Below are 15,357 nucleotides of genomic sequence, written 5' to 3' on the forward strand. Positions count from 1 at the left end.
CATAACAGGGATTTCTTGGTTTTGGGACAGAAGATAAAAGTATTTCCCTACAGTTTGCAGTCTGCTCAATACAAGAGGAGAGTTTTCCTACAATCATGTAACATATTCTTGGGAGGTCGCCAGTATAGCTGAGTTGTCAAAGCTCTAGAGTAGAATCAATGTCTCCTTCATTTGGACTCCCTTGACTTCTGTAATTGGGAAGAAAATATATCCTAGATGTGGTAGGTACCCGGGGTGGTGGTGGTGGTAGAGGAATTCAGTATCTCCATCAAATACTTGAACATTTCTTGGGGATAATCGTAAATTTTGTATGTCATTCTCTGAAAGCTCAGCTTTGCTTTGGCGAATAAGATTCTTTAATAACTGCCACATTTGTTGCTTGTAAAGTAGAACTCTGGTGTCCCATGAAAAGTATCTTAGGGTTATGGTGTCAGAACATCACATCCTAATTTTTTTTGTTTGTTTGTTTGAGCACTGCGTCCTTAAAAAGAAATAAAAAAAAAATCACATAGTTGAGAAATACCTTCAGTATCTGTGACATCTCACCTGTTTTCATACAGTGAGATTTATTTATATATTTGAGAGATATTCTGTTTTTCAGGTATTACATTCAGGTACTGTAGGTATTTCCCTGACCCCAGTGGACTTGCAATCTGTTTGTACCTGAGGCAATGGAAGATCACAGGTGTTGTCTCAGACAATGCTAAGACTAATCTAGGGGCCACAACTGGTGTCAGTGTCTGAAAATGCCAGGGATCAGAGTACATATTTGCCCCACCTGATTCTTCTGTTGAAGTTATTTACCTCAGACCTAGCTGTCTACCTGGCCTCATGTACTCCTCCCATCTTAGCCACTCATCCCAGAAGAGATGCTCAATTCGGCTTCCATCTCTGGCTCCATGCCCTCACCTCAGATAATGCTAAAACCTTAGCCACTTGGGATTGTGGAACATACAGGGTCCTCCAGAGGCCTCAGCTGAAAGCCAGACAGAAGAGCTGGGAGTCTTACCCCTGGAGCTTAGAGAAGCTTCTGAGCTTGGAAGAGCTGCCAGATACTGATATCGATATGGTTCTTCAGTGCTTATGCTGGATTTCTTCAGCTGCATTTGAAAAAAACCTCCTAATTATAAACACATATATACTTATTTCTCAGTGAATGTGGGACGTATGGAACAGATTTACTGTATTAATCCCACAACCATCATACTGCACTAGGTTCCTGGAAATGTACCAGATAACCCTTAAGAGCTGGAAGCTTCTATGTGCAAAAGGGCGTAATCATCGGTTGCTTTGGAGTATATTGTCTCTTATTAAACTAGAAACTTACTTAGCTTATAAGTTAGGATAGTACTTAACTTAATCCTCATTATTGAGTGCCGCTGGACGCCACGTTCTCAGTATGAAATGCTGCTGAATGCCACTTCAATATGAAATGCCGCATTTCATATTGAGAACGCGGCATCCACTCAATATTGAAGATTAAGTACTATCCTAATTTATAAGCTACCGTATTTTTCGCTCCATAAGATGCACCTGACCATAAGACGCACCTAGGATTCAGAGGGGGAAAATTAAAAAAAAATAAAAAAAATCGTGTGCTAAACCTGCTGTCCCCCGGGCGCCTGTGCGTCTTATGGAGCAAATTATGGGAGTGCATAACATTTTTTTTTTTGTCTCCATTTTGTTTTCGGGTCTGGGGAGGGCCATTTCGGTCCACTCCCAGATCAGAAAATTTTTATCTTTCTCTTTCTGTGGGAACCCTCCCTCCCCCCAAAAAAATCCCCATCCCACCCCTTTAAATTAATTAAAAACCCCTCCCCCCCCTGACCCCCCCCCCCCCCCCAAAACCTGCCAAACGTCCCTGGTGGTCCAGCAGGGATCCGGGAGTGATCTCCTGCACTTGGACTGTCGGCTGCCAGTAATCAAAATGGCGCCGGCGGCCCTTTGCCCTTACTATGTCACAGGGGCCGACCAATGCACCAGTAGCCTCTGTGACATAGTAAGGGCAAAGGGCCGCCGGCGCCATTTTGATTACTGGCAGCCGCCGGCCCAAGTGCAGGAGATCGCTCCTGGACCGCTCCTGGACCCCCACTGGACCACCAGGGACTTTTGGCAGGTCTTGGGGGGGGGGGTGGTCAGGAGGGTGGGGGGGTTGTAGTAAATTAACTTGGCAGGTCTGGGTGGGGGGGGGGGTCAGGAGGGTTGGGGGGTTGAAGTTAGATTTTTAGTTTGTTTTTTTTGTTTTTTTTAAATATTCGCTCCATAAGACGCACAGACATTTTCCCCCCTACTTTTGGGGGAAAAAAGTGCGTCTTATGGAGCAATAAATATGGTAAGTAAGTTTCTAGCTTAATAAGAGACAATATACTCCAAAGCAACCGATGATTATGCCCTTTTGCACGTAGAAGCTTTCAGCTCTTAAGGGTTACCTGGTACATTTCCAGGAACCTAGTGCAGTATGATGGTTGCTGGATTAATACAGTAAATCTGTTCCATACGTCCCACATTCAGTGAGAAATAAGTATATATGGGTTTCTTCAGCTGCATCTAAGCTGCCCAGAGGAGGCATCCATGGGACCTTGGGCTGATGTCAAAGGCTCCATAGAGAATGTCCTAACCTTACCCTTTCATTTTACCAAATCAAAGGGAAATCTTCTCAGAACTGAGGAAAGTAAACAGACTGAACCATGTTAGGTCTGGGAGCTCAGGAAGCGGTCATCTGCAGGGTGGCACTCATATCGGTTCTCCCCAATGTCAACTACCATTTCTTGACTAGGCAAAGAGAGTGAACCCTTTTGATCTTCAATTAAATGTAAAAGAATTCAGAAAAATCAAAATATATTTGAGCAAGATAAAAAATTTAAGGAGGTGCGAAATAAAGGTTTTATCATGTGCTCAAGGAAGCAACAGCAAAGTGGGTGTTTCAGTATTTTGTGCATTGTTTTAAATGTTATGGGCACTTGAAAAGCTTTTGGTCACTTGTAGTTTTTTTGGGAGAAGGTTAACTACTTGTGGCTGTGAAAGGAACAGTGATCTGTGGCTCCTCTACTGAGGATTGTCACTGTGATGCCTGGGTTATAAAAGGAGGCGGGAACCCTATGGGTGGAGGGGATGAGGCTGCTGTGCAAACTGAGCGCACCCTAGCTCATTCCTGTGTTCCTGCCAGCTCTAATCAACAGCGTAACATGCATCTCTGCTGGGAGGGGAAGCAGGGAGGAGGAGCATGAGGCCTACAAAATGGGATGGTCTATAATTCTCAAATTTAGCTGAGAAGCTTAGATTGCAAAACAGGTTTTATTAGATGTAGTAATTTAGTGCGTTAACATTGTTTAAAACTAATAAATGTTTGGTCTCAACAGTTTTTGTATATGCACTGCTTAAATTCAGTTATACTCTAATTGTTGAGCTCTGTCTCATATCTTTTTTGATAATTACAATCTGAAGGTGTGTGATTCCCTTATGGCAACTTTTTTTTTTTTTTTAATATTATGTACCCAGTCAAACTTTTATTACATTTGAAATGTTTTGTGGGGGGAAAGAGAGAGTCTTAAGTATGACATTCTGTAAGAGATTGAATGAGAGATCCTAGATATGGAATTGGAGAAATGCACAACCTTTTTATTTATTTAATTTGCTAGTTAGCCTGTGCTTCCAAAACTGCTCGGGACAGATTACAATAAACTGCACACAATCTAATATACATAACAAATTAGGCACTTTTTGTAATGTTATGTTTTAATCATAGTATTAATAGTAATCGAGGATCCAATAAAAAGCAGAAGGATATTCCTAAATTGTTCCCTACTAACCTTCAGTAAATAAAACAATTTTTGGTGAAAGGTGCACCATTTGTGTTGGCTTATTTCACTGTCAGTATCGCACATAATTTGTTTGGTACATTGCCAAACTTGCCACTTTTATAGGTAGAATCACTAAAAAAAAAAGTTTTTCCCTTGAGAGCACAGTAGGTAAAAAGGCACATAACATATTAATTAGTTCATCAGATAGGCAGGTCCCAAGCCATGAAAGTTTTTAAGCCATAATCAAGGATTTAAATGTAATCTGCTGGACAAATCTGTAAACAGTAAAGCATGGTTAGAACTGGTGCAACAAGATCCCCCAATCTTAGCTTGAACCAGCAATTTAGCAATAGCATTTTGCATTAACTGTAAACATCTTGATTGTTTTGAAGGTAACCCAGAGTATAAGACATTGCGGTAACCAATACGTGCCATAATAATCGCATACACAATTTTCACAATGTTTGACTGGGTAAACAGATGAATCCCTTTTAGCTGATTTAAGTAATAAAAGCCTGCCTTCAGTACAGAGGAAATGTGAACCTCTGAAGTCAAAGGGGAATCTATTTTCACGCTGAGGCTGTGCACGAGATCCTTGGCTTGGAATCTTGATGACAGTCTCATTCCTGCATACAAGTAGATGGATTGCTAGACAGTCATGCATGCTGCTTTGTGGGGATTTAAGTTGTAATCTTCCATCCATCTATAAACCTCCCCGACGCATCTAACCGACTCGCCCCAGAAGGGGATATAAAGCTGTAGTATCATCTGCTGGAAATTTAACAGTTTCCCTTGAAAATGGCTCCATAAGGATGCTAAAAAGGAGTAGTGAAAGCAGCGTGCCTCTTGGGGAGAGACACCACAGGTGAACAGATACAACGTTTAGAATGAAGTCTCTAGGCTTGTGAATTGGGTCCTGTCTGCAAGGAATAGGGGAATAAAAGCATACACAACAGCTCTCGGTCCCTTTGCACTTGGCCCTTCCAATACTGAATGATCCACTGTGAACACTGAATCGTGATCTAATAGAACCAATATAGAGAAATTAGTCTCTGTACTAATGGAACCATCTAAATGCAGATTGATAGCAGTTCAGGACAATATTTTCTTACAGAGTCCTGCCTTTGAAGGAGCACTACCTTTTCCTTCAATTTGGACATTAATTTGACACATGCAAACAGTTTCCTAATAAGTGGGTTTCAGTGCCACTACCTTCAAAGCGTGACGGAAAATATGAGGATATTTTCCTCAGTTGTTCTGTGGATAATTCTCACATTAATCTCTTTATATACAATAAACAGATATTTAAATCTGTCATCTTCCTCAATCAACCCTCTCTGTTTGTCAGTGCTGTTTGTGGCTTTTGATACTAAAATGATTGACTCTTCTATTTCATATTTTGACTTATTTTGAAGCATGCATGGTCACCATGAACTAATTAGGCCTCCGCTTTCTAAAACAGTGCATAAACCATTTTTTAATAATTGGCAATTTTCTCCTCTTCCTTTGGGCCTCCAGCTGAATCAGAACTGGTGCTGTGATCTTCGTGCCCATCAGCTTTCATTCACAACTATCTGAGGAGTTTTCTTCTGTTTTAACATCCACCCACTCTAAGGTATCTAGGCTGGTCATTGCAGCGACAGTACGTAGCTGGGGACCAGGCATCATGGCTTCCTCCAAAACGCTGCGATCACGATCCCTGAATACAGTCACTAGGTGTCGCCCTTGAGCAATGACAGTGACTCCCCAAGCCTTTCCCCAGGAGCTGTGAATGTCGCCTCTGCGGCATCCCCAGCTGACCCAGTGAGCGGAAGCCCCTGTACAGGGTCTGAACGGGGAACCTTCCATATGGCACTGAGCTGCCGGGCCGACCCCTAAACTTGGTTTAGAAATCTGTTGTGATTTTACATGGTATGGTTGGGATCCAGCAATCTTCATTTTAGTTATTTTTCCCAGACTCACTGAGCTGGGAATAGCTGGTAATTGTACTGTTCACACAGTAAACTCAGTAAGCAGTGTTTCAGTAATGCCGAAAAGGGGTGTGTGTGTGTGTGGGGGGGGGGGGGGGGGGGGGGGGGTCTGTGCATTTTTGTCTGTCTTGCAGTGTTAGCTTGACCAAAGTGATGTGTTGGATGGGTCGTTAGTTAATTTAAGGGCCTTGCTTGAAACAGCTACATTCCTTCTTCACATTTCCCAACTACAAATATCAATTAAATCTTAATTTGTTGGTGCAGAAAATTGCCACCAGACTCAATGTCAGCAGCAGCTGAATTTGGAGAGAGTAACATTTGGAAGAACCTGTAACTCAAATAACAGCATCCCTTGTCCTCTACATATGCCCTGAGTTTATAGACTTGTAACCTAATGAATCCCAAAGGTAATGTTCTCTTCTCTTATATTTCCTTAGTCCTATGAGTGTAAAGAAACGAATAGAATCTGATTAGGGAAAATGGTTGCTTGAATGTATATTGTAAGTGTAATTTGACTTGCAAAGCTTGTGCTAGAGTCGAGCAGCCAATTCTGTTTGTCTCCTGGGACCAGCCGGCTCACAGCTCGGTAAATTTCCATGCCTGTGAATTAAGCTGAGTAATGCTTCGGAGCCAGTTTGTTTTGTTCTGCTATCAGCTGATGCCTCCTTCCCTCCTCCCTGGCACTTGAAGAATATAATTGCTGCTATGTAGAGAACATTCCACTCCCGTAACAGTGTGAAGCCAAGGCTGTGTGTTTCTTTTCTCTTCCTTGTGCCTAGCTGTTGGCACAGAAGTCATTAGCTTGAAGGCGGCAGTTAAATAGGAATTCTTCTTGCAGGGGTAGGGAGCAGAGACCACAGTGCAGGTCACACTGTGTTTCAGATGCGGGCAGGTTAGTTTATGCTACAGCTAGCATGTTAATGCTCCATTTGAGTTTGGAGAGTTAACTGCGCAGAGCCTAAATGCAAACTGGAATAGGAATGGCAGGCAAATGGTGTATTTCAAACAATGCTCTTAATAGGATGTGTCTTTGGGTGCATGCTGAACACTTTTGCACCCTTAGTTGAAAGAAGATTATCCATCATTTGTCGTCTTATTAAGCTGCTTCCTATATTATCATTGATAGAGTGCAGGAGCAGGCAAATCCAGTCCTTGAATGCTGGAAACAAGTTTTCAGGATATTCATAATAAATATGCATGACATACATTTACATGCACTGCCCCTTCTGTATGTAAATGTACCTCATGCATATTCATTGTGGCTAGCCTGAATACCAGACCTGTTCGCAGCACTCAAGGACTAGAGTTGCCTACCACTGGTATAGTGCACTACAGGATGTATGCAGCGCTGTAGAGCAACATATAAAGGACAGTCCCTGCTCCTAGGAGCTTATAGTCTAGTCAAAATTGACATTTGGACAAATAAGAGACCATGACTGAGAAGGTTAAATGTAGGCGGTGGTAAATGTTTTATCTGATACTAAAGAGAAGCTCCTCTTCAGTTTGAGTCTGAAAACATTTCTAACTCTGGCATTGTAAATTGTTGCTAATTGGCCTTTTCATGCATAATATAAAGTAGGTATAGAATATCGGCCACAGTTCTGTCTGAGAAATGCACTCCCCAGTCTGACTCAATCTGTTACATGAGCAGAAAGAATTGGGGTTCATGTATTAAAAAGCAGCCTTAAAGAGGTGAGTGTTCTGGCTGAATTTGAATGAGGTAAGAAGGAGCCTGGAGCATCCATTCAGGAAGGCTCTTCCAGGCATTTGATGCTGCCAGGTGGAAGGGAGCCAATATAATATCATGCGTGGTAAAACGGGTGCTCATATTGAGCGCCCGTTTTCCTAACGCGCTCACAACCACCTTTCCTGGGCGCCCGATGCTATAATATAATAAGCTACTGCACTAAAAAGGATAGGCAAGGGAGCAATTGTGTATCCCTAGCACCCAAATGCATCTGGGCCCCCTGGAGACTGGCGGGGAGGGGGGACGTGTACATGGTGTCTGGATTTTGTGTAGCTATGGAGTTTGGGGCAAAATTGCCTGGCACAAAGTTAGGCTTGCCATTTGTCTACACATCAGGAAACCATTTTCAATTTATAAACTCAGTTCCGTAAACTTGCACCCAGGTTTATCCAACTGGAGACTAGGACTTTTTCTATGTAGTGATTTTTTAAAATATGGTTTTCATAACCTGGAGGATCAGACTGTTGCTTTCGCATGATGTGTGTATGTCTCATGACTGGGGGGAAGTAGCAGTTAACCAAATATGCCAGAGTGGACCTATAAAACCGAAATGCACGTGCCGGGTCACCGAGATGCCTGCTGAATGCTGTCCCAAGTGGAAACCCCAGGCTCCCCCTTTTGCTGTGTGACAGACTTGACTCACAGCATGGCCTAACGCCAACTCCCGGGCTGGCATTAAATTTGCTGCGTTAAAAAGGGTGCATTGGACAACCGGCGATTTTTCTGCATCTGGGGTAATAGCTAATAATCTCATCTATATGGAATTTACATATGATGAGCACTATTAGCTATGCTTTTGTTTGGGCCCAAGTTTTGGATGTGTTAATCTCCTTATTGCATCGGGAGTTATTTATTTAATAATGCTTATATTCTGCTACTTCTGAGATTCTGTTCAGCGTGGATTATAATAAAACAATCATAAAATCAACATAATACAAAAATATTACATATACAATAGACAACATACAGAACATTACATCTATGTGAATACACCTAAAAATAGCAATTAAATTGCTTGAAATTAAGTCATGCTTCTTCATCCAAATGCCTCCTCAAGGAGCACCGTCTTTAATGCCTTTCTCAACACTTTACCGTCCATTGCTTCAGGTACAAAGCTTAGATAGTAAGCTCCTCTGGGGATAGGGAAATACCTACAGTACCTGAATGTAAACCGGTGTGATATCTCAGATCGAATGTCGGTATATAAATAAATAAATAAATCAATAAATCAGGGTTTAAAATCCTGCTACTGTCTGAGCTCAACAGGCAATTTATTCTACTTGTTAGCTGCTACTGAAGAAAAAATTCACACTCTAGTTTGGGCCCATTTAACTTTCAGAAATTAACTCCTGCCAAAGGCAGGAGTTAATTTCAGACAGCACTAGGCAAGTTTACAGAAAAGCAGAAAAAACTGCTTTTCTGTAACACCCTCCGACTTAATATCAAGAGGGTTTTAAGTCGGAGGCCCCAAAAAAAAAAAAATCTGCCCGCGGGTTGGAAAACGGACGCTCAATTTTGCTGGCGTCCTTGTTCCGAAACCATGGCTGTCAGCGGGTTCGACAACTGACGCCGGTAAAATTAAGCGTTTGCTGTCAAACCCACTGACAGCTGCCACTTCCGCCAATAAGGCAGTGCTAGGGACGCGCTAGTGTCCATAGCGTCTACTTATTAGCACGGGCCCTAATTTAAATACTGAATCGCGCGCCCAGGAGAGGTGCCTCGGAGCGCGCGTTGAGAGAGCGGGCGCTCGCCTCGGAGCGCTGGCTCTCCCACGCGGTTTATTGTATGGGCCTGTTTGGGAGGGAGTGGGGGGAAGGGAGGAAGGGGAAATTCTCTGAAAGGGTTACCATGAATAAGAACATTTGGTTATGTTTATCTTTGTATATTTTGTGATTTGTAATTGGCATATTTAAAATCAGTAAACACATTTATGCAAAAAAAAATAAAATATATATATATATTCTGTTCAGTGACTCCTACGGAAGCTGAATTGATTCGCATCCAAAAATTGCCTATCATACTTAATCTTCCAGCTGTTCCTACACAATTTTTTCCAAAACGTTTTGCAATAGTTGGTAAGTTTGATATTGCTCAGTAATTTGCTAACTCGGTGGATGCCAAAACACACGCTAACCTGTGCGCTGGGCTGGGCACACGTTATTGCATCGGCCTGTAGATTTGGTAATGGAGGAAAAGGATACAGATAGTTAATTTCCTGTTTTGTGCTTTTTCCTTGCCCGCCCAGAGTACTGCAGATATAGTGCAGACACAATAGAATGTATTCAAAGATTTCTTTTGTATTATAGGCTTCTATTGACAGTGGGTTGGTGTTTAGCCACAGGGCTTCAAAGTCCTTGGTGTAATTTTTACCAAGCTTTTGCTCTTTGACTTGTCCATTGTGGGGGTAGTTTTTATCCTGTCCGTGTTTTACCCGTGGGTTTTGCACCAGTTCTCAAAGTGAAGGTATGTGCGTGCTGCTACTTAGAAATTTTTGCAGATAGAGTTTTGTTGAAAAAGCAATCTATGCATGTCCCTTTCCTTCCACTGACCTAAACATGGCCCTGGAAGCACCTCCTTTTGATGCGCCATTGTTGAATAGTGTTTAGATTTTGGCCACATCAAGGGGAGGACAAGTGTATAGTGCAGAGGACAATTTTAAAAGGGTTTACCCATGTTAATTGCCTTCCCCTCAATGTGCTAAATAGTCTAGACCAGTGTTTCTCAACCACTAACATTTATATATATTTTTAGGGGTGGAAAGATTAGAAAACTTGAGCGCCAGCTAAAATGTTTTAGAAGTTGTTGGTAAAATATATTTTGGTCACTTTATTTCAGGTTTTTTGGGGTTTTTTTGCTTAGAATTTGTTTTTTCTTTTTGCATTTTTGGCTTTATTTTATTTAATTTTGTTTTGCTTGTTTTATATTTTAGATTGTTTTGTGTAATATTTGAGATTTGTGTCCATTTATAACCTCCCTTTCAATAACAATGGCCTGTTAAATTTTTCATGCTGGTATGAATGGAGTTTGGAGCATGGTATCTGTTTTCATTTATTGTTTAGGCAAAAAAAGTTCAATGATTTGTGTGCGTTCATCAGAGCATATTCTGATGGCATTAAACTGCCCTCTCCTTGGTTAATGTCTATAAGTTCCTGCTAGCACCATGCCAAGCAAGTCAACATACTCTAAAGAAGAAAAGAGAAGTTGCAATTGGGGAGCGGTTAGTGCTCATTGTGATGATGTTGACCTTTCTTAAGGGTGCACTGCCTTTGGTTGACACTGAGCATTTTGGTTGACACCATTCATTAGTCATATCCATGTGTACCATGAAATGTTCACACATCTCCATGCTTTTCTTAGCAAATAAAAAGTAACCTGAAGAATAGTGTTTAGTGGAATTGAGAACCCAGGTACCTTATAAGGGTGGCCAAGGTACCAGTATAGCTATCCTTGGGTGGCATTATATGCTTTTTGGATAAAACTAACTGGATAATGTCATGCAAGACCAACTGTTGGATTAGTCAATAAGCCCTTCATGTATATTTTTCATGCCATCACAGATTCCATGCCATCACATGCCATCACAGATTTCATGCCATCACAGATTCCATAGCCGACAAGCTATGTCCGCTAGCAACCAAAAAATCACTCCCAAACGCCTCCAAAAGACAACCATGGTTCACGGAAGAACTAAGAAAGCTAAAACAAAATCTAAGACAGAAAGAGAGCGACTGGCGCAAATCCCCAAGCACCAATACATGATCCATCTACAAAGCCACCCTCCATCAATACAAGTCAACTACCTCTAAATCCAAAAGGGACTACTATGCATCCAAGATTCACCACTTAATCTTCGACGCAAAAGCCCTCTTCGCCTATGTCTCCAATCTCACCCAAATCATCCCACAGGAGATTCCCAACGACCTAGCACAACCCAAAGCTGAAGAACTTGCTCTTCATTTTCACAACAAAGTCAACAGCCTTCTAACTCATCTGCCTTCTAATCCCACCGACCCTGCTCTTTACCAGTCTCTTCAACAATCATCCCCCAACAACAATGGTCTGGAAACACTTGAACCCATCTCTATCTTAGAGATACAAACTCTTATAAGAAGAATGAAACCTTCCTCCCATCCTTTGGATACTATCCCCACCAAACTGCTCCTGGCCATCCCTGACTCCATCGCTAAAACATTGTCGGACATCATAAACTGCTCACTCTCCCAAGGACTATATCCTGACGACCTCAAATTGGCCTCCATCAAACCTCTACTCAAGAAACCCAACTTGGATCCTAAAGACCCCAACAACTTCCGTCCTATCGCCAATCTCCCATTCATAGCCAAGATTCTAGAAAAAGTTGTCAATACTCAACTCTCCGAATACATAGAAGAAAACAAAATCATATTCCAATCACAATACGGATTTCGCAAATCACTGAACACAGAATCCCTCCTCATCTCCATGTCTGACTTCATATTAATGGGCCTTGACAAAGGCCAATCCTTCCTCTTAATTCTACTGGACCTATCAGCCGCCTTTGATACGGTCAATCATTCCATTCTCACTTCCATTCTGGCTTCTATAGGTATCTCAGGCACCGCTCTCTCATGGTTTAAATCTTTTCTCTCCAACAGAGGCTTCAAGGTTAAGATACAGAACAAAGAATCTTCACGAATGGACGCATCCATAGGAGTCCCTCAGGGCTCCTCACTGTCACCTACACTCTTTAACATTTATCTTTTACCTATCTGCCAACTCCTCTCCAACCTTAACCTCAAACATTTTCTCTACGCCGACGACATCCAGATCGTGATACCCATTAAAGAATCTTACACAAAAACATTGGTTCACTGGGAAAACTGTCTCTTCGAAATTAAACATCTCCTGGCTAACCTAAACCTAGTTTTAAACTCCTCTAAAACAGAACTGCTTCTCATCTCCCCGGATAACAATGCCATCTCTAATCCTCCAACTATCCCAACTACTACACAGGTGAGAGATCTAGGAGTATTAATTGATAACCGGATGAACCTTAAAGCTTACATCAACAGAACCACCAAGGACTGTTTCCACAAACTCCAAGTTCTGAAAAGAATTAGACCACTCTTCCACACTCAGGACTTCAGAACCATTCTACAAGCTATCATTTTTTCTAAGATCGATTACTGTAACTCTATCCTACTGGGCCTACCTTCCTCCTATACTAGACCCCTCCAGATGTTACAAAACGCTGCGGCAAGATTACTGACAAACTCCAGGAGGAGGGACCATATATCTCCAATCCTAAAAGATCTCCACTGGTTGCCTGTTCACTTTAGAATCCTCTACAAATCTCTTTCCATAATATACAAAACCATCCATCAACACACCCCACTCGACTTACAATTCCCATTCCAAATTTATAACTCCTCCAGACCAACAAGAGACACACTCAGAGGATCTCTTCAAGTGCCCCCAGCCAGAACTACCAAACACATTACCTTGAGAGATCGGGCCTTTTCAACAGCCGGCCCCCTTCTATGGAACTCCATCCCACCGGACCTTAGACAGGAGCCCAGCCTCCCAACCTTCAGGAAGAGACTTAAGACCTGGCTGTTTAAAAAAGCTTTCCCGGACACCGATTAATTCTATTCAGCCAGATTCTACCACTTCCACATGTAAAAATGTTATTACTAATGTAAATATCTATACCTAATGTTATTCTCTCCCTTTTCTTCTCTCCTCCCAGTTCTTTTACCTTGTTATTTGTAACTGCTTCCTTCTACACAAATAGGTTATTGAATTGTTCACTGTACACCCCTGTTATATGTAAACCGGCATGATGTGTTTGCAACATGAATGCCGGTATATAAAAATTTTAAATAAATAAATAAAAATAAATATTTCATACATGAACAGCAAATTTGCAAGAAACAATGCTTTCTAGCTGAGCTTCAGGTGAGGGTGTTTTATTAAAGAATCTGATTATCTGTAATGAGTTTTATTATATCTGAGTTTATGTATGAACTGCCCCTTGTCTTCACTTACAGGGTCATTCTTTATTGTGTGACGTGCCGGTATCGAGTGCGATAGGGCCTTATCGCAGGTGATATAAATATAGCAGAACGATGAATCTAGGGGTTAGCTTGTAAGGACTTCAGCACATGTTCTCAAACTTTGTGCTTATTTATGTTGTGAAGATTGTTTAGTTAACGGTTGTCCTGCACTATTTGCAGATATGTATTGCAGCGCATATTAATGGTGTTTGAGAAATAATGTTGTCATGTGATCTGTGATGATTGAATTCTACTTTTTCCTGGAATTTCATTTCCCTGTTCTGTTGATCTTGATCAATTTTGAAAACCTAGACTACGATGGTAATTTCAAACAACTCCATGCAGCCTCACATACATGAGTATATGGTCACTGAAGATCTACTACAGTCTTTTATAACCTGCGCATGACAGGTATGCACACACCATAAAATATGTGCATGTCTACCCTCTGCATACATGGATATGTTTCCTTGTGTGTGAATATCAGCATTGCATTGAAAGGGCATACTGTTCCTACGTATTTTAAAAACCATAGTGCATCTATTTTTGTGTGAAAAAAATTGACGTGCTCTTGTAAAAACCATGTTTACATGCGGAACGCAGTATATTTTAAAATGTGCGCATAATTTTAATCACCAGTTTGCCAAAACCTCCACCAGTTCACTCTGTCCTTCTCTAGGCTGAGACCCTTCTAATTCTTTACACTGATCTCCCACCAGTTCACCCAGACCTCCCACTCAACAAATAGTAAATAAAAGCTGGGTCTGTTATCAGTTGTGCAAGATAAGTAGCAGATGTAAAGTTATGTGAATAAGTTTTCAAAATGTATGTGCATAAGTCTCTTATAAAGTAACAACTTGCATGCTTACCTCTTGGCCCTGCTCTAGAATGCGCCAAACCACTCCATTTTTTTCATGCATAAATGTAGTATGCATGAGACAGAAAATACATGCATACTTTTGATGATTATAAAATAGTATCTGTGCAAGTACAAGCTACTTGTGCACGTATATGCTAATTGTGTGTGCATAAATGTTTTGAAAAATCACCCTGTGAGTGGCATTCACTTTTTTTTCCCCCCCAAATTTTTGCTTTTCAGAAATATTTTAGTTGACAAGCCTAATGACCAGTCATCACGTTGGTCTTCGGAAAGCAATTACCCTCCCCAGGTAAGTGTCATTCCTTCTGAAGAATTCTTATAGATATGGTGACTTAAGTAATCGAAGTCTGATGTTCAAGACTTGCAGTTAGTCTTGGTTTCATGGGAACCTACCAGAATAGGTATGCTTTTTTTGTGGTATAAATATATGTATTGTGTGTGTGTGTGTGTACATATTATAGGTGTGTGTATAAAATGGAGAGAGGTTTTGTATGTATGTATGTTTGTTGGGTTGCATGTGCCCCTGTTTTTATTATGTGATTCCCAACTTGATGCAGTAAATTCAGAACTGAAACACTTTAAAGATTTAGCAAACATTTTCAATTTTCTGTTGCAAAAGAGCTGAAAGCCAGGAATCGTCCTTTTTGTAAAGGCAATTCAAGAAAGTAAAATTTATGAGGCATAAAATCTGTCCTGTATCATAGCCTCAGGTTAATAATTATGGTCATTGGTTATATGTGAATAGAAATTGCTGTGCTTTCTATGGCATACCTTCCAAACACACTGATTTATAAACCTATAAAATAAGCCTCCCAAATTATATTGTTGGTGTGATTATTGATGAATCAATCTTCAACAAAAGCATTTAGTTTTCTGGCACAAATACATTTTCCAGGGTTAAATATTAGCTGTCTAGACATATTTG

General features: G+C 41.1%; 1 protein-coding gene across 3 annotated transcripts in view; it reads left to right on the forward strand.

The window, feature by feature from the left end:
* MKLN1 (muskelin 1) overlaps nt 1-15,357 on the forward strand; it is a 315,844-nt gene that overhangs the window by 60,337 nt on the left and 240,150 nt on the right. For 2 of the 3 annotated variants that reach the window (XM_029616983.1, XM_029616984.1), the window contains exon 2: nt 14,652-14,721. The exons of the other annotated variant lie outside the window; for it this stretch is intronic. In XM_029616983.1, the coding sequence (XP_029472843.1) occupies nt 14,652-14,721 (70 nt within the window). The remainder of the gene's footprint in view (nt 1-14,651; nt 14,722-15,357) is intronic. 3 annotated transcript variants of the gene reach the window in all.

The sequence above is a fragment of the Rhinatrema bivittatum genome, chromosome 9, assembly GCF_901001135.1.
Source record: "Rhinatrema bivittatum chromosome 9, aRhiBiv1.1, whole genome shotgun sequence".
NCBI lineage: Eukaryota > Metazoa > Chordata > Amphibia > Gymnophiona > Rhinatrematidae > Rhinatrema > Rhinatrema bivittatum.